Source organism: Puntigrus tetrazona, chromosome 5 (genome assembly GCF_018831695.1).
Source record: "Puntigrus tetrazona isolate hp1 chromosome 5, ASM1883169v1, whole genome shotgun sequence".
Lineage (NCBI taxonomy): Eukaryota > Metazoa > Chordata > Actinopteri > Cypriniformes > Cyprinidae > Puntigrus > Puntigrus tetrazona.
The window spans coordinates 5,572,311-5,595,747 of NC_056703.1; the positions used below are offsets into that span (position 1 = coordinate 5,572,311).

Here is a 23,437-nt window from a genome sequence, read left to right on the forward strand (position 1 = left end):
AACACCCCTCCCACCCTCGCGCCGTCAGACCACAGTATGCAAAAGCGCTCATCTGGACCCAAAAGACGTGATTTGCGAACGTGAATCGGAGTAAAGATGCCCGAAAGTCAGCATCGCAAGAGGCCGCGCGGCGAGGGAGGGTGCGCTTCATTCTGACGTAGCGCGCTCGCTCCAGCCCCGCGCCTCCGTTGCGCTCGGTATCTCCAGCGCAAAATCAACCCAAACGCGGCGATCGTTCAGCGTGATTTGACATCGTGGCGTCCAGGAATCAAGAAGATGACATTTATCGCCAACGTGAGTGCGGATACGACTTTGCTTTCTGCATTTAATGGGAATCATGCCGAACGCTGCGCGGTGGAAGCTAACGGGACCGCCCGCTGGCGAATATTACATCACTGCCGCCGATTCAGATTTAACTGCGATTTTGTGCTTTGCTGAGAACGAACCAAGTCGACATTTATGCGCGTTGCTGCTTTGAAACGGTTAAATGCAGGCGCCGAAGACCTGTGCGCGTTCACCGTTATCTTCGCTCACATAACACGCCCGTCTTTACGCTCGCGTCGTCGCTGTCAGCGTTACATATCTGCACGCACACCGCTTTTAAACTGCCTTGAATGTGTTTTTTTTCTCAGCCTTGGGAACAATTCAGCGATCCAGAGAGCGTGGCCCGAAAGAGGCACGTAACGATCGCCGATTGCCGTAACGTTATTTTTTTTTTCTTGTTGTTTTGACGCTGACCCGGCATTATTTATTTATGTTTCTACTTGCCTGTATCGCGATGGTGCATTGCATGTAAAACAGGCAAGAATACACACGTGGCGAAATCACTAAATAGGCCCACAGATGCTGCTGTTATGTCAGATGTGCCGGAGCGAGGCCTGTGTTTGCGCATCGATCACAACACCAGCGGGTCGCCAACAAACACCTGAAAACATCGGGCCTTATAGGTGATAATACGAGCGTCAAAGATGACTGGAGGATAGAAAACGACGTTCGCGAACCAACACCGAAATAAGCCGCGCATAGGCCTGTTAATGACTGTACGGCATTTACGGTGATTCTTCATTTCGGGCTACTTTTCTGATCCCCGTTATGATGCTTTGTAAGTCTTCGGGAGCTTTTAATTTTAGAGGCTTTATGAGGTCTCATTACTGTGAAGGTTATTGTTGGAGAATTGCACATTATTTATTTATGATTAACCGATTAAGTCCAAGGTTTATCTTTATTATAAAAAATGCATGTTATTGTATACCAAATCCACTTGAATTTTAGATAACGGTTCTAATATTTTTATTACCTGACAATTGTTGAAACGCAGACATGCCTCTGAAGTGCCAGTGACTATCAACATCGTCTTCTATAAATATTGTTTTAATGCGCGCTCTGATAAACAAACGGCGAGCTTGTAACATTTTGGATGGTATCGACAGTAATTATGATCATAGCGAAATGTCCTATGAAACATGATCGTTTCTACGTAGAGAAATGGCACTGAATCTAAATTATTTTGGGGGGTCGCGTAACTGACACGGGCTGAAATCGGTTTCTTTCCCTCTCTGAGAGAACTTTCTAGTCTGATTCCATTTAACAAAAGCAGCTTGTGTTCAAGAGGTCACTGTGAGATGCTGTCATTTCAGTTCGAAGCCTGTTATTAACTCTGACTGTTTAAAATGGACCATGATGGTGCAATATAGTAAAACCGGCTGTATCATTTTTGTATAGCATGCAATTTTTCATAACAAACAGCGGTTTATAGTATTGAAATCATCATTGGTTATCGTAGAAGGGCTATGATTGAGCTAGATGTTTACTTTAACCCTGACAGACGTGAAAGAAAAAGTAAAAAAAATATATTTCACCCACACCGGTTTATTACTAATCTGGTTTTGTAAGTTCAATTTTGTGTCTGTGCAAACTTGTGTGTTTAGTGCTTTGGCCGTCATTGATTTTTTTTTTTTTTTTCAACCATGAGTCACACTGGGAAAACTCATTATGGAAACCAATATACCCCGTTTATCTATAGAAGTCTATTCAGAGAGAGTATACTCATCATTTTCAAAATGTGACATGTTTTTTTTCTTTCTTTTTAGATTTACAGGCGATTGTTATCTTACTTCAGGTAGCCAGAATGGCTGTTTGAAAGTGCCATCAATCTTTAAAGTATTTTATCAAATTACGGTATTTTTGTCAACACGGCCTGTAATTCAAATCACTTTCTGCAACTTCAAGTAGGCTTTGTTCGGTCTCGTGTTCAACTGTAAAAAGAATGAAGGTCAATAATTTAGTAGGCCTATATAAATTAGCATAACAACATCTAATATGTCATACTAAAAAGTTCAGTTGGAATTATATTCTAAATTTACCGCAGTTTACCTGCTTAATAAATAACGCAAGCAAGGCCTGTTTGAGTGCTTTTTGCCGTGCATGTGTGAGAATCATGCCGCCTTCTTGTCGTCGGTCTGCAGCTGTCCGTCTGATCTTAGCTAAACGCCCAGTCTGTGGAATGCAGTGGCCGTCATGGCCTGTAGTTATGTAACAATGAGACATGAAAGAGGGAGAGAAAAAGCATTTTCTGCCCCCTTAACCAGCCTCTCTGTCCATTTTCTTTTTTTTGGTTTAACTACAGCAACAGACGAGGATGTTGTGATTTACAGTAGCTTGACTGGTGCTAATAATTTCAGTCAAATGCCGGCCAATAGCTGCCCTGGTCAGTCCAACAGTCTATCACTAGTTGGTCCCTACAGTATGTCTCAGTAGCGTGTGACCGATTAGATGAAGTCAGGCTAAACTGACTCATGAATTACTGGAAATAGATGCTTCAGACTGTGTGGACTAATTTAAGGCCGGTTTTCAGACAGGTTGAATGAGTTTTCTGTAAATTAGTGGACTCAATAAATTGAGTAGTTCATCTCACATAACCAGTATGTCATTTTTTTGGAAGATCGAGGTTAAAAACCATTTTCATAAAGCTACTTGAATGAATAAAACACGATAAAATTAATCGCATGCATTTTGTGACAAATTTTACACACAATATATTTGTTTTAGAATTTCTTTTGAAAATAGTTTTGCAAAAATTTGAAAAGAATATATTTTAAAGCGGTGCGGTACGGAATATATTTTCTTGAACACACACAGGCTGGCAGAAACACACGAGTGTTACGTAATGGAGTTTAATCTGGCCAGACAGCAGGAGGACGGGTTCCGTGAGGGTTCTCACTGACAGGTGATATTTGCTGAGCATCTCTTGCTGTTATATGGCTCATATCTGTTAGAATAAAATGCACAGAATTTCCATATTGTGCATAATCAAATATTGACAATGTATTAAGTGTGTTTACAAGAACAACCTCAGGAAAAAAATTATTAATTACTGTACAGTTCGGTTTGGTTCATACCTGTTAGTTTGATAAAACATGATGCAAAGTAGATTTTCTAGGCATAAAAACATGCACATGATCAACAAATGTAAAATTGTGGTGATAACACTGGCCCAATAGGCCCAAGACGTCCTACAGCCTGCCAGTAACATTCTGTATTGGCCCCAGGGCCGTTCTTATTGGTGAGGCCTCAACCACATGTATAATAAATGCTAATAATCTAATTTTGTAATGTCCAAGTTTAGGCAATTAGAAACTAGAACTAGTTTTTAATGGCACTATTCCGGATTATCCCAATGATTTTGTCATGTGATTATGACCTACAACTTTCACCAACCCATACAGAGACTTACAGATGATGTAATGTGCTCTACTGCTTCACAGAGAGGGTTTTGGGTCGTTGTCAGGCTTTGCACGTCCTATTACTTTTTGCTGTAGCTGTCTGCCCACTCCGAACCCCAACAACAGGTCGCTGACCCACAGCCATTTCCTCCTTCAAGATTTCCGGCCGCCTCAGATAAGGTCAACGTCCACCACTCACCCCTCCCTTCCTTTCTGTAGTAGAGTCAACACCATTGATACACCAAGAAGAATATACTCAGTATCACTTTGACCAAACTAAGAGCTGTGGCCTAGTGGTTGCGTGCAGCAATAATTTACTGAAGTTCAGTCCAGTCCTGTTTCTTGTCCACATAACTAAAGGTTGCAAAAATTCAAAAATATAAACGATTATACTGTATACTGATACTGTAGCTTTATGTAGATCTTCATTGAAATCTGTGGTTATCTCCAAATGGTCACCTTAGTTTTCTAGTAAAGGCCCCAACATACTTTTGTTTGTGTGTAGGAGTGAAAAGAAGTCACCTTTACTTTAAGAACAGTAATAAAAGCAGCATGCTGTTAGCAAACATCCTTATCCTAGAATTTTTGTCTTGTTTCTGGACAAAATGTCGAAAATTCTTGTCTTGTTTTTACAAAAATAATTCAAAATTAGGTGATTTTTTTTTTACCTAGAACAAGCAAAATAATCTGACAAAATAATCTTTTTCTTGTCTTGAAAATCCTTCTTGTTTTTTTAGAATTTCTAAATATTTTGGCTGGAAACAAGACAATCAATGTTGGCTAGAAAAGCATTTTTGGCAGTGTCTGCTATTGACAGTGTATTTGGTTCATAGAAATATTAATTAAAATAATTTTTAAAATCATGCTTTGAAAATATGGTTAATTAATCACTACTTTCCTTCATGACTCATGTATGTTTAAGAATATTTGTGTTGGTTTAAATGTACTTCCTTTATATTAAATAATGTAATTACCCGTGTACCAGATCATAGCTTGAAAGCATTATCATCAGTAGACTGAGCCTAAACTGGATTTACTTTACTATTCATTTGTTGGTTTCTTTTTGTTTTTTGGTACTCAGGATTTGTCCCCATAGATCGTGTTTTTGTTATGTAACAGTCTTTGCTGAAAATGATATGATTACACAATGAGACACCTAACTAAAAAGCCCTTTCCTCATACAAACACAGGATAAAGTCTTGCATAAAGATAATTTAAAACCGAACCCTGTCTTCTGTCTTTTTTTTTCCAGATGTTGACCTTCCACAAGGAGATCCTCTTTAACCTTTTCTTTAATGTTCCTCACTTTCCAAAACCCCGGATTGGCATTGGACGTGTGAACTAGAGCTCCCAGAAAACCACATTCTGCAAATATCCGAGTATTCTTCATCCTCACCCACACTAGGAGAAGATGGATAGTCCGCCTAAGCTATCTGGGGAGACTCTTATAGTCCACCACATTCCGCTGGTTCACTGCCAGGTTTCGAGCTCAAGACAGTGCTGCGGTAGCCCACTGAAAAGGAACAGCAATCCCTTCAGCTGCCCAGAGAATCTGGGATTGAGCCGGACCACCTCCCTTCCTGAGAGAGACATTCTTCAGCGGGAGGCTTTGGTGTACAGCAGCCTCATACAGACGTCAAGCAGCAGCCTTAGCACTAGTGACACTTTTGGGGATGGAGGGATGAGGGGAGGAGACAAACATGGGAGAGGAGGGAGAGAAGGGAGCATGGCAAGCGACACTTCCTCTTTCACCTCGAGCAATTCTGAAGACCAGACTCAAGGCCTGCATATGAAGACACGCGAGCGTCCGAACTCGAGGCGTAACCCCTTTCTGCTCAACGCTGAAGACGAAGACGACGACGAGGATGAAGACAATCTAAATGGATATTTGGAAGACTCCTCCTTTCACCTGCACGGAAACCCGCATGACATCTCGAACGCAGCACTTGCAAACGAAGACTTGCCGCCGTTCCACCTGCATGACCTTGGGTTTACAGCTGAACCTTTTCTCCTGCATGGGTCTACAGGAAAACAGTGGAGTTCCACTAATGGGCCTAGTGGGGAGTCAGAGAGCAGAGACCACACAATAGCTGGGACTTTCGTTTTATCTGCTCACATGGAAGGCCTGAACTTGCTGAGATTAGATAGCCAGCGGCGCCATGGAAGCAGTGGTTCCACCCTTTCAATGGACTGTGGTGAGCAGGAATGGGGTGAGGATGATGATTATGAAGACCAGTCCATGCAGGGCGGCAGAGGAAGCTCAGAGTGTTCCAGCCTCGCAGCACCGCATTGCTCCTGTTGCGGCCTTTCTCAGCCATACCCTGAACCTTTTCACGAGTCGTTTTCCGAGTGCCACCAGGGCTACGGCAGTGATTCCTCCTGCAATAGCTCGGATGGGGTGCTGGTGAACTTCAGCACCATTTACAACAAGATGAACAATGTAGTCCCGGCTAAACAGTCGCTCAATATCAACAGTTCCGCCGAGCAATCCTGTGCCTCTTCTGTGTCTGAGCTCGTTGGGATGTGCGGGACAGAATGTAGCAGTGGACGTGGAGCTTTCTACCTGGACTTACACACGTCCCCGATCGAACCCCCCCAGCGTCCTTTGGCCACTCAAGAACATGCAAACTCTTCTTCTGTATCTCAGCCTCAAGGTGCCACTATGGAACTAGATGCCAACTGTAACTCATACCACAACCTTCTCGGAAGCGAGACGCTGTCCTCTGCTGAAACCTCGGCCAATGAGCTCACCTCGTGTCTTCAAAGCCAAGCTCGCTTGGTTGTAGCAACGCAGAATTACTATAAGCTTGTGACGTGTGACCTTTCTTCCCAGTCCTCTCCCAGTCCTGTGGGATCATCGGTCACAAGCTGTTCTGATGAGCACAGCAAAGGAAGTCCCACTCAGCCAACAGAGTACTATCTATTCCAACAAATGAAAGAGGATGATGAAGAGGAAGATGCAGAGGTATTATATTAATTGCTTTATCCAACTTGGTGTGAGTTTGTATTTAGCATCACTTATTCTTAGAGCTGGGTAGATTACTTACAAATTGTAGTCGGTTACTGATTCCAAATCGCAAATAAATAGGATAATCTTATACATTTACATTTTTTCATTTAGCAGCATTTATCTCCAAAACAACTTACAAATGAGGAAAACAATAAAAATCAACAAGAGAGCAATTTTCATTATGTCATGGTTTCCCAGATCAGCTTTGTGTGTTTAATAAAACGTTATTAATTAGTTAAGTCATAATAAAGTGAAATTAAAATAGATCATTTTAAAATAACTTACACTCACTAAAAAAATTATATTTTGTTTAACTGCATGTCACTTAAGTAAGGGAAATGAAAAATATGTTAGGGAGATTATATATGTATATATAATTATATATGTAACATATGTAATCAGTGATCAATAAAATATGTCAAAACTGTAGTACTTTAAAAGTAATTGAATCTAATTACAAGTACTTAATTTTCAGAATCTGATTACGTAATCCAGATTACATGTAATCAGTTACTACCGAGCTCTACGTCCTTTACATTCTTTTCTTTTTCTTTTGCCAGAATGAAGACAAGGATCCAAGTGAGACTGACTCTACCCGTGACAATGTTATTGAGGGGCAGGTGTATATCAACATCTCCCCACCTACGACAGCCTGTAGTTCAGTTGGTGCTTCGGGGAGCGGTCGACCTCGTTCCCGTAGCTACGATCGAAACTTGGACAAGTCTCCATCTCCTCGTCTTGGATCCTTGGAGCGCATGCTCAGCTGCCCTGTTCGGCTCAGTGAGAGTGCAGCCCCGAGCCCGCCTCCTCCACCACGTGTCACTTCTTTCGCGGAAATAGCGAGAAATAAGAGGAGAACTGGGGGGTCTCCGTCGCAGAAGACTGGGATGGAGGCCACGTCCATGCACTCTCACTCATCTGGGGAGTTCTCGCCCATCCTAGAAGACCTTCCACAGGGTCAAAGCCACAGTTTGCCACCACTCACTCGATGCCATAGTCAAGGAAGCTGTGATTTGTCCTCCCCGCATAGACCATGGAGTACACCACTGCGAGAATCGCCGGGAGGAGCGGGAAAACAGACTCGAACTAAAGCAGAAGGTAAGGAGTAAAGTCATTTTTTACAAAATCTCCGAAAAAGAATGGTTGAACTGTGTTATTTGTAATAGCTGGTTCATTTTGTGGATTGACTTATTTTGTGTTTGGATAAAGTTATTGTGACTGGTTGGATTTATTGAATGGGGAGTGACTATTAAATATTCTCATTGGTTGCATTTGTTTGTTTTAAAGTACTTTATGGTTGCTAGAGTGTTGCTAGTATGTTTGGGGTTGTTCCTAATTTTGGCCCAAGTCAAAAGAAAAGAAATTCAATCACGATCCAAACAAAGCTACTACATGCAGATTGATGCAAAAAGAAACTGTGAAATTATGAAACATCAGCGTGAAAAATCAAACTCAGATTCACTCTCTTAAAGAAATAGTTTACCCCAAAATGAAAATTACGGCATTTTTTACCCCCAAGCCATCCTAGGTGTATATGACTTTATTCTTTCAGGTGAACAAAGTCAGAGTTTTTTAAAAAATTAATCCTAAAATTTATATATAGCAGCAAATACTGTGACACAAAACTAACCTATACGCCTTTTTGCGGTAATCCCATCCCCTAAAGCAGATCAGTGGGTTTTTTATGACAATTTTGTTATAAAACATATTTCTAGTTTATAAAAATTATAAACTATAATTATAAATGATAAACACCCAACCATAATGATGAAGGCACAGAGAAACAATATCGGTTTTTATATATAGCTGATGAACGATACAAACATTGACAGCCAATCAGAATCCATCCTGCTATCACAAGCTGGTGAATTTAAAGTAGCAGACTCACATGGGCTTACACAGTGTTTCCTTGGTTACCACTGTAAACAAAACATGCTGCGTTTTTAAGTAGTACATTAATCTGCTTCATATGATTGCATCTGAACTTTTCTGAGAATAGCCAGTTCTTCTCAGAGATACATTCATATAAACCTCCAATTCAGGATTCATGATTTTCTTCTGATATTTCACGCATGATGAAATGAGTTTGCTCTGTCTGGTATAGTACAGTTGACTTATGTGCCCAGTTAAAGTTGTTTGTTATTAAAAATTCGGAAAGTTCTCCAAACATCATGTAAAAGTGCATGCAATCAGCATTTTTTAAAAATTTGTGCCATGCGTGTAACTCAAAACCATTTTACCATTTGAACCGGTATATTGCCCAGCACTTGGACTCTGCCAGGTAATCTCAAATCTTATGAGCTTAGTAATAACACATCTTCTTCCAGCTGCATTATGTGAGGTGTTATTCATATCTGTAGCGTAAGCAGTGCAAGAGTTACATGATAAAGTTACCTAATACGTAATTTTTTTTTGTTTCACCAAAACAAAATAAATAGGCAGCGTTTGATTAACAGGGGTTAGCTTGTTTTACTCTATGCTATGCTGCCCCTGCTGGATCTGACTGAGTACTGCAGTGTGCAGAAGCTCTGACATATGAGTACTCAGGCATGTGTAGCAAACAGCTTGCGCAATATCCGAGTGACGTTTCACACACACACCGTGTGCCGTCAGAGCACACGTAACACACACACACAACTAGAGGTGTACTCAGAGGAGCTTCATAAACAGACTGTTTTGGTCACAGTATCTTGATTGGCTATACACCTCTTTTGGTCATTATTTTTTTTGAAGCAGTGTTTTAAGGTATGTTTTTTGATTAAGTTTCTGTTTTATGCATGATTTTGTTTCTCTTTCATAATAAGAGCCTGTTGTTGCTGTTGCTCTCCCTGGGTTTGATTCTAGCTGTTTTAAATTGCTGTGTCATTCTCATAGGTTTTCTGGTTTCAAATAACCTGCTTCATGTGAGAATTATACGTATTCATTTATAATGATTTATGCAGCTTTAGATACCGTTAATACCTGCGTTACTGCATTATATGATACTCTGCCACAGACTCTGATGTTTTAATCTTCTAATTTTGTTCCTAATCTTCTTCTTATTTTCTCAGCAGCCCTCCTTGCTCATCTCTGTCTCTTTTTTTCCTCCCTCCCTCTAGGTGGCCTATCTAGCTCCACAGACTCCTCTCCGGTTGTAATTCGCTATAGCAAAGATCAACGTCCGACCTCATTACCCATTCAGCCTTTCACTTTCCAGCACCAATACGGAAAACCACAGGCAAAGCCTCTTCTTCCTCTTCTGGACGGATACATCAGCCATATGCAGACTCGAGGGGCTGTGGCGCCTGAGGGAGGAGAAGATGACTCAGAAGAAGATTGCAGGCCACCACACGGCACCTCCAACGCACCTACAACAGTACGGCCATCCCCACTGGGCAGCTACTCCCCAGTTCGCCTCCAAGGTGCACCCACCTCTTCTGGAACCTGCTCCACGTGCACTCCGACCCCAGGTGGACCAAAGCCACCTCGTTCCCTCTCTTGCCCCATCTCTGCAGGTCTTCTGCCCCAGCATACCCCACCTGGAATGACCACACATACAGAGACACCTAAACACGCTCCCTTACCTCCTACACCGCCTCCACCTCCTCTGATGAAGCAGAGTCCACTGATGCCTGCATTGCCCACTAGAAATCACTGTTTCCACCGAGGCAATTTACCAACGCTTCCCAGCTCTGGGCTCAGTCCTCTTGCATCACAGGAAGAACCAGTGAAGGTTTTACCAGCGTGTGTCACACAGCGACAGCCTAATGGTAGGTTTGGAGCAAAATTTGTCAATTCAGACATTCTAGACACTACTTTGTGTTGTTTTCGATCTTATTAATGACCTAATGATCTTTTTTTCTGCTTTCAAAAACAACAACAACAACAACAAATTTTACACGGTTTTGCCTTATGTATGTAAAATTTGTAATTTTTTTCTTCTGATTTGAGTTGGATAGAATCATATTAGAGGTGGAACGGTAGACATATTCGGTTTGCATGTGTACCAAACAAATAAATAATGCTGTTTGAGCGCTCTTTGACGTGGTGTGACAGATCATCTCAGTTCAAATGCAAAATAAACATGAACGGACATCTCGGTCAGTCAGTGTTTCCATTGCAGAATGACAACTTGTAGCATGGCATTTATCATGGTAGTTATCAGTGTCCATAGCTTGTTGCTTCCCAAGAGAAATGAAGTGTAGAAAAAAAGCATTTCTCTGTAATATTAGACAATGCTCCTTATATTTTACTTTACCTGTTAGTGATGTTTTAGTTATTTAATGTATAGTGAAAAAAATCTTTTATGAAACAAGTTATGACAGTCACTTATTATTATATTTCAACAACAAATAGAAATTGCATTGTGTGCAATTTGTATGTTTGCATGTTGCTTTTGAGTCTAAAAAATACATAGTATTTTAATTGAAACTGTTGTTAATTGTAATTTTTGGGAATTACTAGGAAGGGCTCCCTAGTTTCGAACAGAAGCTAGAATTTTTTTTTTATAATTGAATGTACTTAAAGAAAATGTCATTTGTTCAGTATACCATTGTTTAATTAAAAAAAAGGAATCTGTTTAGTTTTTTCCTCCAGTTGTTCTGAAGACATACCGAACCATGTCGTCAAAACCAAGATTTGTATACCGTTACACTTCTAAATTGCATAAGCCTTAGCTTCCTTACTTAGCTTGACTTTTCTATTCTTGAACTACTGCTAACTACTTCTCTTTTCTATCCCTCTATCCCCGTTTCTCCTTCTTCCCATGTTTTGCATCGCATCGCTTATCTTACCCTTCTAACTGTTCTTTTCCCTCTTGCTACTTTTCACTCTGTATATACGTTCATCCATCTTGCTTGTCATTCACCAATACCTCTTTCTCTCTTTTCGTATTCCATTCATCCTTTTCCACCGTCCCCATTTTCGTCCATTTCGCCCCCAGTGCACCACCTCTCCCCACAGGCACTGAAATGGAGAGAGTACAGGCGCAAGAACCCTCTGGGTGTGGAGCGTGGTAAAGACGGCCCTCATTCTTTCTCTTGCGCTTTGGAAACCAAGAGACCTGGAACTCGTGTCATGCGACGCAATGTGTTTGATTTCCCTCCGACCAATCAACCAATCGGCTTCGGCAGACTGAATGGTGCTGAACCAATTTCTAACACTCAACGAGGGTTGAAGGGAATGAGCCGGAAAGAGGGCTGGGGTGGGGTCATTTTGTATGTAGTTAGTGAATGTAGCTATTAGACACTTGTGATTATGACCTTATCTTTTGTCTGTCACCTTCTTCTTTTGTCTAGCACGGTGTCTGGGTTTGTATATGTTTGCATTTATCTGAGTGATTTTTCGTTTACAGGTCAGTCATTAAGGCAACTGCCGCAGTGTTACAGCGACTTCCTACCTGATTACTTCTCTCAGACGGAGCGCCCCCCGGAAGAATTTTGCTTGTCTCCTGACGCCAATACTGACAAATCCATCTCTATAGATCTGTTGCAGAAGAGAGGTATGTGATTAGTTTTTTTTGTTGTGTGTTTAAGTTAAGTACTTAAGTTAACCTCACTCCTGGTAGAGGTGTAAAAAATCCTTTACAAATGAGTTTGAATTAATACATTTTTGGCCATCTAGCAGTTAAAAAAAATTTAACTTGTAAGAAAACCATTTTTTTGATAGCGCTTCGGCTTTGCTTTGTGATAGGCATAGGTATATTATGGGCACATCGTGTCTTAAAACGGTGGATGGACAAATAAATGTAAAAAAGATGTCTGCTTTTTTACAACTGGTGATTCTCCAGAGGTTAGCTGTTTTGAATGATCTTTGGTCAGTTTTTCTCGTTCATTGTGAGTAACACAGCGCAGCTTCAAACGGCCTATTTTTTATCATTGCTTTCAAACTTTTTAGACAACGTTATTATTCTTCAAACCACATATTACTAAATTAGTCTTGCATAGGAAGGTGACACCGCATAGTGACATAGTAATAGTTTAGATAAGGACAAGATCGAGTAGCTGAATTAGAAAGAATTCTAACACATATTCTAAACTCAAGTGACAATTTTGCTGAATGCTTGCAGTACTCTTACCCATGCATCAAGCATATAGTGAGACTTAGATTAGAAGTGTTCTGATGAATAGCAACATATAATGTAATTTTCCAGCACTTTTCTGCTTTTGTTCCTGGTTTCCCCTTTTGTTGCATGGGCAAGAGCGGTGTAAACATTCTTAAAAACATATACGAGAAATAAAGTCATATAGGTTTAGAACAACATGTAGGTAAATAAATGATCACAGAATTTACATTTTCTGGGTCAGCCACTATTTTAAGCCATTCTTTTTGCCTCTCTCCCTTGTCTTGCAGTTTAAACAATGTCCAGATTGACCTATAATCTCCATATGGTCATATATACAGCAATATATTAACCTCAGCAAGCTCATCTTTAAAGCTTGATGTGGTTAAATATGAACCTTAGTGTTGCGGTGAGCCCTGTAGCTCTTAAATGATTTGTAGTTTTATTGCACCGCATACACACAGCATATGAAAATGCAGTGAATGTTACGTATCCCCTAGTGACAAGGAATCTGATTTTGTTTTCGCTGGGTTCTCATGTCAATCAAACAAGGCTCCTTTTGCTTTCCACTCATCTCATATATAGATAATTCCCATCAGACTCTCTAAAACTGCAAAAGACAGAGTGTGTTTGTGTTAGTTGGAGTTTAATTTAGTTTAGACATGTTGAATGATAGAATATTTTCATTCTGCATCTACTGTATATCCTTATGTACTAGGTTTGGTGAAGGCCATAAACACAGCAGTGGATCTGATAGTGGCTCATTTTGGAACCAGTCGGGATGCAGGAGTAAAGGTACAACATTACGTTGGAAAATAAACAACAACTTTTAAGTCAGTGTACTTGAGTTTAAATGTTTCACTAAAGGCAGTACAACCTTTGACGTTACCTTCTTGTTTACTTCCCCTATTTTATACAGGCTAAATTGGGCAATAGCTCGGTTAGTCCGAACGTGGGTCACCTTATTCTAAAGTACTTGTGTCCCGCCATTCGTGAGATACTGCATGATGGACTGAAAGCGTATGTACTGGACCTGATCATCGGACAACGCAAAAACCAGCCCTGGAGTGTGGTGGAGGCCTCCACTCAGCTCGGTATGAAAGGAATGATCTAGGTGATTATTTTATGAAGGAGAATAAAGGAGATGATTTACACTTATTCTTTCTGTCCTAGGTCCCTCTACACGTGTTTTGCACAGTCTGTATTCTAAAGTCAGTCAGTATTGTGAGCTGACCAATCGCAGTATGAGACTCAATGCTTTCATCTTCGGCCTGCTGAAGTAAGCTTCTTTTGTTTTTCTCTCTTTTCATCTCCTTGCTCTTCATTTCACTCTTTTTTTAATCACGTTCAATTTCGTACTGCTTATGGAAGCACATTTTTGTCCCTTTCATAATTTTTTGCTTGTTAAAGCATCAGCATGAAATCAGAATGGACTTCTTAATTTACATTCCTTTATTGTGCGATTCATTGGATTCCTGTCAAGGTTTTCTCATTGAATATAACTTTTCAATTGGAAATGCCTCGCCTTTTGCTTGCATAAGAACAATGACTTTAAAATGGAGGGTCTGTACTACTTTTTGCTTTTTGCATTTTTAAAGGTCTTTGAAACTTGCATTACTTTTAGCAGTCTCCTGAGAGATAGACAACACAGAGTGTGATGTTCAGATACAAGGATGATAGATTCTGTCTCGGGGTTGATTGATGGAATGAAATGTGCTTCTTAATCTTCTTGGAGTTTCTGACATCAAAAACGTCAAATGCATTGCAAATGCACTGCGGTTTCTGATCTCAATAACAGTGTTGAAGAGAAGAAGCTTTCTCAGTACATTCACTATCGGATCATGAATTTAACCAGTGACATGTATATGTAGTCTCTTTTTATTAATAAATTAGACTGCACCGTCTTTGATAAGCACAATAATACAAAGACAAATCTTAATATTTGGTGGAAAAACTATTTTAATTAGAACTATGGTTTGATTTAATAAAATATAGAATAGAATGCATGCTATTTAAATGCTGTGCATTTTGAGATTGCTTCATCTGAGGATACATGCAATATTGCTTTAGAATTTATTATAGTACTTTTAATACAATTTGCCATTTTCTACCTTTGCAATGGTGCCATAAAAAGGTGTGTTGGTAGGCAGCTCACTAGGATTTGAAACAGATTGATGGTGTATGATTTTTGTTTGCACTATAACAAGCCAGGTCTAAAAAAAAAAAAACCCTCAAATCTCGCTGTCTAAAGCTCTGCAGTGTGTTTCGAGAAGTCTTTAGAAGTCATCAAAGGCTTCAGTTTTGCTTTGATGGGCCTTGATGTACTCATCTCAGCTCCTGTGCAAACTTCCTCTTTTCCATTCCTATTAAAATTACTGTCAGAGACACGGCACTTTGATCATTAGTTTCAATTATGCATTCTGCAACACGCTGATCTCCCTCTGTCTGTCTTTCTCTGTGCTGTGGTCACTCTTCTTCTTAAGATCAATGCAAAGTACAGTAATCACTTTCGAGGCTCCTTGTTGTAGATGCACTTGTGGTATTTCACTTTAAAACTGATTTCCAAGGGTTACTTAGAAGGGGAGCCCCAACCCCTACGAGGTTTGGAGTAATGCTGCAGGGACATATATATATATCTGTGTGTGTGTGTATGTATGTGTCTGTGTGTGTGTGTGTGTATTTTGCGATCAAGATTTTTACATCACTCACTCAATGTTTTTCAGCTTGCGTTCCCTGGAATTCTGGTTCAACCACATTTATACCCATGAAGGTAGGACAATGCTTTCTTCAGTTACATTTATGCTGCAACATCTATGTTCTATCTTGTTTAAGCGTAGCTGGCTGTAATCATAGGAATTGTGATGCTAAAATTTCTAGATTCTACATTCCCACCATAATTCTAATAATTTGCATTTTTTATGTCACCATCTGTCTTTTTTCTTCTGGCATGGTTCCTCAGACATCATAGCAGCACACTACCACCCATGGGGTTTCCTACCCCTGTCTCAAGGAGCCTGCCAGCCACTGTTTGAAGAGTTGCTGCTCCTTCTTCAGCCGCTCTCACTGTTGCCCTTTGACCTTGACCTGCTATTTGAGCCACACCAGCTACAGAAAGGGGAAGAACACCTGAGACGCAAAGAACAGCTGTGCTCTGCTCGCCAAAGCCTTGACCAATCAGATCGCTCCACCTTCCAGCTCATGCGAGGCTGTGGAATGTTGGAGTCTGGAGAGCAGGAAGTGGGAATGCTGCCTCAGAGAGAAAGCTTCATCTTGAGAGATGACGACAGTCAGCTTAGGATTGAGGGAGTGACATTAAAAATGAAACGAGATGGGCGGAAAAGTGCAGGAGCGGAGCGTGAAACCCGATATAAAGAGGCTGGAGTTGGCAAAGAGTGTTTGAGAAAGAGTGACGCAGGACAGATAGAAGGCAGCGGGTGGTGTGGTGGAAGGATGAAGGGAGTTGGAGAAGACAGTGAGAAAGAGAAAAGGAAAGAAAGAGATGGAGATGGAGCCAAACAGAGAAACAGGCAAGCTGGCTGGTGGTACCAGCTGATGCAAAGTTCACAGGTTTACATCGACAACTCTGCTGAGGGCTCCAAGTTTGTGAAGTGGGAGAAGAGGAGGAAAGGCGGTGTTGAGAATCATCGGCAAAGCCACCCGCCTCCAAGAGAAGGTGTGGTTGAGGGGGCTGAGGCCATTCAGCAGATGGATGAACAGGTGGAACATGGTCGGACCAGCGGTAGCAATATTAATCGCGTTGGCAGTGGGGTCCACCACCAATCAGCATTGTCAGAACCCAACAAGGTCGCTAAGGGGAAGCCATCGTGGATGGGAAGTCCGCCGGAATCAGTGCTCACTGAACTGAAGAAGAGTAAGGAGAAGCAGCCAGACTGCCAGGATGCCTATGAAGGGCTTCGGGCCCAACCAGAAGCAGGGGAGGATGGGTCGGCACAGGTGCTTCGCTGGGGTCGGCTGTTTGGAGCTGGAAATGCAAGCAAGATGGAGAAGAGTGAGCCGAAACAACTCAGAAAACAAAGGTGAGTTAATGAGCAATATAATGGGGTTAATGGGAAGACTAAACTAAAAAAGCAAGCAAAAACCTCACACACTTATATAGCCAAATACGACTTGAAATGGACTGAAAACACGATCTGTGGGAGTTTCTAGTGAGTAATCAGCTCGGTAAAAAAAAATACTGTGATCAGTGTTTACTGAGATTTGATGACTGGTGAGCCGCAAAAAAAGTTAAAGGTTAACTATTAAAAAGAACAGCTGAACATCAGTTCACAAATGTGTATGAATTTGAATGCTCAAGCTTTTTAAGGTAAGATGGGTTCTGATTGGTTGCCAATATTTTCTTTCAACTCTAAATGTGATTTCAGTTATATTGTTCCTGTTTTGTAATTATTGTTTTGTGAACTTCTCATAGTTAAAACAATTATCCAAACAATAAAGCTATCGATCTTGGTGTAAATGGGCATATATATATATATATAAATGGGCATATATATATATATACTGTATATATTACAGATATTGCTGTAAATGAATCATTCATTTTTATGGTTGGTTCTACATATTTCCAGACGCTATCAACGTAAACCTAGTAAATTCACAGCTGATTTTCTACCTACGTGTTTGTCTCAGATTGCCGTCTGGTTGGTTGAGTCTGGATCGTTCAGTGCTGGATCTGGTGGCTCAGTCTGTCGGAGTGGGGAAAAGAGAGGACCAACAATCTTTTGCGTCTCAAAGCCAAGAATCCCACCTTGGCCCGACTGAACAAGCACAAACACAAAATCCGCCGACACGGAGACAAGCCCCACGGTAATGTTGTAAGACAAGTCATAACGGCTAGTCTTGTATTTCCAGAAGAAAAACAGTGCATGCAGGGCAAATAATAGCAAGCTGATAGCTTTTAGGGTTTCGAAACAAAATTGGGTTCCCCGACGTTAGCATTTTTTGTCACCTATAATGCGTCATCCATACATCAGCACTTATTCTGTATTCTCTGCTGTCTTTGTAATGTAAAGGTGGTTATAGCTGATTAAATAGATCAGAAAAAATAATAAAGTTTGCAAATATTACTGTACATCATTGATGTCAGTAGGTTATTATTTTTATTATATTATATTTAAATTTAATCTTAAATTTCTTGCTTAATACAAACAAAAGCCTGTACACCGTTCAACATAAACAAGATCGAAAAGATCAAAGTTTGACAAGAAAACTAAACCAGTCGTAAGAGTCATTTTTTATTTAGAGATTTACATATCGTCTGAAAGCTGAATAAATAAGCTTTCTTTGATGTATGGATTGGACAATATTTAGTTGAGATATGAAAAAAAATATATATATACCTTTAAAGTTGTCCAAATGCATGTTACTAAACATAAATTAGGTTTTGATATATTTATGGTAGGAAATTCACAATTTTGTCTGTTGCTACATATATACTCATGCTACATAAGGGTTTTGTGGTCCAGGGTCAAAAAAATAAAAACAGAAATGAAGAATAAGTGCTGCTTCGCAAAGTACTTTAATAGGCTTATTTAACGCAATTATAATCCATAATAATGTAAGCAGATGCATGTAATTGCCAGATTAATTCACCTGATCAATTCCCGACTAATATTCTTTTTTTTTCTTTTCATGTCTCTTTCAGTGAAGTGAAGGCGTTGTGCCATCATATTGCCACAGAGCCAGGGCAGCTCAGTTTCCACAAAGGTGACGTGCTGCAGGTGCTCAGCAGGGCAGACTCTGATTGGCTGCTGTGTGCTCTGGGCGATGGCCAGGGACTTGTTCCCATCATATACGTCACCCTGATCGAGGACAGTCAGGAGCGCTGAATCTCACAGGCTCCGATTGACACGGGTGTGAGATGCGGTCGGGGACAAAGAGGAGGGTCACTGCTTTTCTGAATATAAAATCTGCTGCACAAGGGAGCCTGACGGATTCATTTTGTGCTTGCATGTGTATGTAAACACCAATACACCAGTGCACACACACACAAACATCACACTTTGCTGTCGTGAAAGCACTCTCTTTGTTTCGGTGAACAGCATTGAGCCAACCAGTGATTAGAAAGTGTAGATCTAGTTACTGAGTAGTGAAATCGTTTGCAACGAGCCATCAGGTTTTGCAACTTAGCTTGTAATCATAAATGTCAATAGCCTTTTAAAAAGAACTAAAAAACCAAAATGAAGTTGTTAGATGACACTATTGGCACATATGCCTCGTCTTTACTAAATACTGTACGATTTTATGTAATCTAGATGTTAACCAATTCATGTGTTGTGACTGAGAGTGTGCTCACGTGCCGCTCAGAGGCTGTGGGTGAACCGGAGGTCATTGTCGAACATCTCTTTCTCACACTGTTTGTGCAAATAACTGTATGAGGCTGAATAGCACGTCGCTAAAAAGGGATTCCTCGGTTTTGGAATTAAAGCTCATTAACATGCCCCCCGCCTCGAATCAACCTGTCCAGAGGCAATTTTTCTCCAACCTGTGCTGCTGTGACGGGAGAATTGATCCGCTAATGCTGTCCCCACAATCTCTGTCCCTTCGTTTCAAGCTTTTTTCACTAATAAGGGACAGTTTACAGCAAGATCGCCTGCATGTGACCGAGTGCATCACCAATTTTGTGCTTTTCTGATACTTAACGAGTTGAAACAAGCTCAGTCTTTAACCTTAAATGTTCCGTTCCTTCTTATATCAACTTTTGCAACTCCTGCAAGAGATGTGGAAAGGGAAGATGAGTCTAATGTTTCGATTTTCTGTTGTTTGGATTTGGTTTAAGGAGTTTAATATTTATTAAAATAGATCAATCTGTTGACGAAAGGACAGATGTATAGATAGAACGGGAGTTTTTATGTAAGTAGCTAAATAGATGGTGAGCAAAAAAGAGATTTTGGAGGGGGTTGGTTGCAAATCCCTTACCCTTTCAATACATTCAATTCATGAGATGCTTTCCTCCAGTTATCAACATGAACTCGGATCTCTTAAATATCATCTACTGAACACCTTCCTCTGTTTTTGCAGTAGGAGACAAAAAAAGACATTTAGACAAGGACGGTAAAATACTACATGGCCTTTCGATGTGCTAAATTTAATTTAAGGTGAGGCCTTACGGAAGGGAATGTGTATTGTGTATTTTGTTATAGCATTAAATTCTTATTTCGGGACTTGAAATAATCTTGGGCCCTCGGTATGACACTTGATATGCTTTTGCTTAAAGTAATATATAAATATATATATATGATCATATTTTGATTTGATTTTTTCAAATTGCTTTATTGAGACATCAGTAGATGATCGTCGAAGTATGTTTTTGTTAAAACAGTTTTATGATTATTTTTTATTTATAAAATGCATTAGTTATTATTTTGTGTATTTGTAATTGTAAATATGTTGCGTTCTCATGTTCTCAAAAGGAAAATGACGTTATTGACTTGGTTATTAACAGCTTTAAACACTAACAGTTGATAACGAAAGCCGTTCAGATGTAAATTATGCTGTTATGGGATGTTACGAGTAGAAGAAAATGCTCTCACAAAAAGCTGTGCAATCTAGATTGTAGTGCTGCTGCTTTAGGTCAATCCTGGTCTCTTAAGGTTTGTCTGTCGGTCTTCCAAATACGCTTTGCTTTTCGACTAAATCCACCCGGTAAATATCGGAGAGAGAGAGAGAGAGAGAGAGAGAGAGCTTGCGAGAGAAATAGCTGTCCAGTGCCTTTTTAAACCAATGCGAGATTCAAGAGTGGTTCCTCACAAGTGGTTGGTGCCATTCCAGTTGCTTTTTCCTTCTGTGTGAAGCAGGAATAAATACTGGTAAAACTGGAATCAGATTATTAGAGGATAAACACCAGTGCAAGAGAGGACGTTTTAGTTGGGAGTGTTGGGTGATGTATGTTTGTGCAATGTTCTCTATCTCTCTCTCCCTCTCTCTGTCTGCTTCGATCCTCCCAATATTTTCTGGCCTGTATATACTGTACTATACCTGTAGCTCACCTGGATCTCCCTTCCCCGTGACCATGTTGTGCTCCTATAACATTACCATCATGTATGGATATCAATAACAAAGTGCTCATGTGAACACTGATGCAGCGCCTCTTGTCCTTTTTTTCCGTGGTGTATGTGTTTATGACAAGTGCTGTTTTAATGAAAGTGATGTTTTGAAAAGGTTTGCCCAGTTGTTTAAATGATTGTCTTTTTCAAGACCCAGCTGCCACTAGAATCACAACATAGATACACAGAATATATCTTCAAAAATTGGTTTGAAGCAAATGATAAAATTTGTCTTTTTTCCAAATACACATGGCTAGATGTGTCAGGCTACACATAACCTTCGTTAACATAAAACTTAAAATAGACCAGGATTATGGCTGTTTAAAAAATTAACTAGAAAAAATATAATATAATAGAAATATAATATAATATATATAATAATATATAATATATATTTATATAGATATAGATAGAGAGAGAGAGAGAGAGAGAGAGATAGATATATATATATATATATATATATATATATATATATATATATATAGATATATATATATATATATATATATATAGATATAGATATAGATAGATATATATATATATATATATATATATATATATATATATATATATATATATATATATATATATATATATATATATATATATATATATATATATATATAGATATATATATATATATATATATATATATATATATATATATATATATATATATATATATATATATATATATATATATATATATATATATATATATATATATATATATATATATATATATATATATATATATATATATATATATATATATATATATATATATATATATATATATATATATATATAGCTATATATATATATATATATATATATATATATATATATATATATATATATATATATATATATATATAGATAGATAGATAGATAGATAGATAGATAGATAGATAGATAGATAGATAGATAGATAGATAGATAGATATATATATAACTAAAGGTCAGTACCCACGTTAAAAAAAAATAATAAATGTTATCTACCAGCAAATATATATTTTACTTTAATTATTTAAACGTGGGTAATGACCCTTTGTTTAGTGTAAAATTAAGCAAATTCAGGAAAGACGGTCCTGTACAGCATGAAGAACGTCATGGGGTGACGTCACACGCAGCAGCAACATGGACGGATGAGCAGCAAAACAAACTTTCGAAGAGCCGTAAAGTGTTCAAAGTTACACACATATGCTGGAAAAAAACAAAAAGTGACTGTATAAATGTGTTGCTCTTTTGTAAGTTTGAGTCAGTGACGAGGGTAAGTAGGGAAAAGAAATAAAAAGTCTCGTATAAATAAATAACGGCGTAACGGTGACAAAAAGTCGTGTTGACGTTTGCAGTTAAATCTTGTTATACATTTTATTCAAATTTACTTTATAAGCATTTTTAAGACTCAGCAAGTTCCGTCGTTGTTTATATTGATAAGCGAAGCCACGAGACGAAGTTATGAATCCTACTATGACAAAGGCATAAAAATAATAATATTAAATGGGTTGCGTCGAAGTGTTTACGCCTTTGTCGTAGTAAGAACGTTGAGTAAAGATACATAGCAAAAACATTGATAAGCCTCAGTGGGAAGGCCTAAAAAAGCCTTCGCTACAGGAATATTTATGAACCGGATCGCTATAAAATCCGTGACTTTGACACGAGAACCGTTTGACAGCACCACGAAGCCAATCGCCGTAACCTTTTTTAAGGTGAAAACGTATCGAAACGTACCTTGACCTCGAGTTCAGGTTCAAAGAGTATGTTTTGGTACATCGGTTGTGTCGTGCTTCAGTATTTTTGCCGTTTGTGTCCCGTTACACATCACACGTATTCTGACCTTTGACGCTGCTGTTATTATATTCATAGGTTGTTTGCGAGAGCTACCATTCCCTCCCCCTCAATTCAGACCTTCAAGGCTGAACTTTCCCCTAGATCCCACACAAACACCGCTGAGGGTCCACTCCGTTAAATGACACTGCTGTTGATGTCTGCTGGCCAGTTGTAAAGAGAACAGCACTGAGTACTATACGCACGCTTTTCATTACGAGAGAAGGTCTGGACGCTGACTGACTGCTTCCCTCAAAGGTTTGAGCTAAACTTTTCCGTTTTCTAAAACTTAAATGCTTTTTTTTTTAATATTTGGTTTCTTAATTCGTTAAAGTTCTTGCAGGATATGTTAACAATTAACTGTAGGCTTTGCATGTGGCCACGTTTTTTAAAATGCTTACAGTTCTGTTTACGTGTGTGTGTGTGTAGGCATGCAGTGCTTCAGACGGTTTAACAGTAGCTGTGTGCTCTGGTTGAGTTTATTTAGTAGTTATTTTCCATACTATTTTAGTATTTATCAATATTAGCTTTTAATTCCCGTTTTATTTTGTTATATGCTTATTAGGTTTAATTTTTTTAAACCTTCCTTTAAGCTTTATTTTTAATTTTGTTGCAGTAATTTTATTACTTCATCCTAAAATTATTTTACTCCGGCTTTGTTTCAAAGAAAAGAAAAAATCGTTAAAAGAAAATTTTTTTTAAGAATTTTATATTTTGTTTCCTTAATGGAACTGTTAAAACATCCTCAGTTCCTCTACATTAATTAAAATTT

The 23,437-nt window shown here is 39.1% G+C and overlaps 2 protein-coding genes and 2 long non-coding RNA genes across 9 annotated transcripts in view; 2 read left to right on the forward strand and 2 right to left on the reverse strand.

Moving 5' to 3' along the window:
- On the forward strand, positions 1 to 20,869 carry rusc2 (RUN and SH3 domain containing 2). Of its 3 annotated transcripts, none has more exons than XM_043238668.1 (13): positions 1 to 294; positions 4,975 to 6,687; positions 7,293 to 7,830; positions 9,831 to 10,481; positions 11,654 to 11,914; positions 12,065 to 12,211; positions 13,491 to 13,567; positions 13,692 to 13,866; positions 13,946 to 14,051; positions 15,496 to 15,542; positions 15,732 to 16,809; positions 17,420 to 17,596; positions 18,435 to 20,869. In XM_043238668.1, the coding sequence occupies exons 2-13, from the start codon at positions 5,134 to 5,136 to the stop codon at positions 18,616 to 18,618; spliced, it is 4,995 nt and encodes a 1,664-aa protein (XP_043094603.1). In that variant the 5' UTR covers positions 1 to 294; positions 4,975 to 5,133; the 3' UTR covers positions 18,619 to 20,869. The 3 variants fall into 3 exon arrangements, with proteins under 3 accessions (XP_043094603.1, XP_043094604.1, XP_043094605.1); XM_043238669.1 differs by having other exon boundaries at positions 5 to 294; positions 11,654 to 11,851; XM_043238670.1 differs by lacking the exon at positions 11,654 to 11,914 and having other exon boundaries at positions 6 to 294.
- Positions 1,854 to 23,437, reverse strand: part of LOC122344984 — a 23,466-nt gene continuing 1,882 nt past the window's right edge. The window contains exons 2-3 of the long non-coding RNA XR_006250957.1: positions 12,110 to 12,195; positions 1,854 to 3,268 (exon numbers count right to left, since the gene is read on the reverse strand). This is a non-coding gene — a long non-coding RNA (uncharacterized LOC122344984). The remainder of the gene's footprint in view (positions 3,269 to 12,109; positions 12,196 to 23,437) is intronic.
- Positions 16,617 to 22,710, reverse strand: LOC122344983. The gene is made up of 3 exons (XR_006250956.1): positions 22,570 to 22,710; positions 17,407 to 17,475; positions 16,617 to 16,754 (listed from the first exon to the last, which is right to left on the reverse strand). It is a non-coding gene; the product is annotated as an uncharacterized LOC122344983 (long non-coding RNA).
- acacb (acetyl-CoA carboxylase beta) overlaps positions 22,785 to 23,437 on the forward strand; it is a 25,606-nt gene continuing 24,953 nt past the window's right edge. For all 4 annotated transcript variants that reach the window (XM_043238660.1, XM_043238661.1, XM_043238662.1 and 1 more), the window contains exon 1: positions 22,785 to 22,923. The gene's annotated coding sequence lies outside the window, so the exon portion shown is untranslated. The remainder of the gene's footprint in view (positions 22,924 to 23,437) is intronic.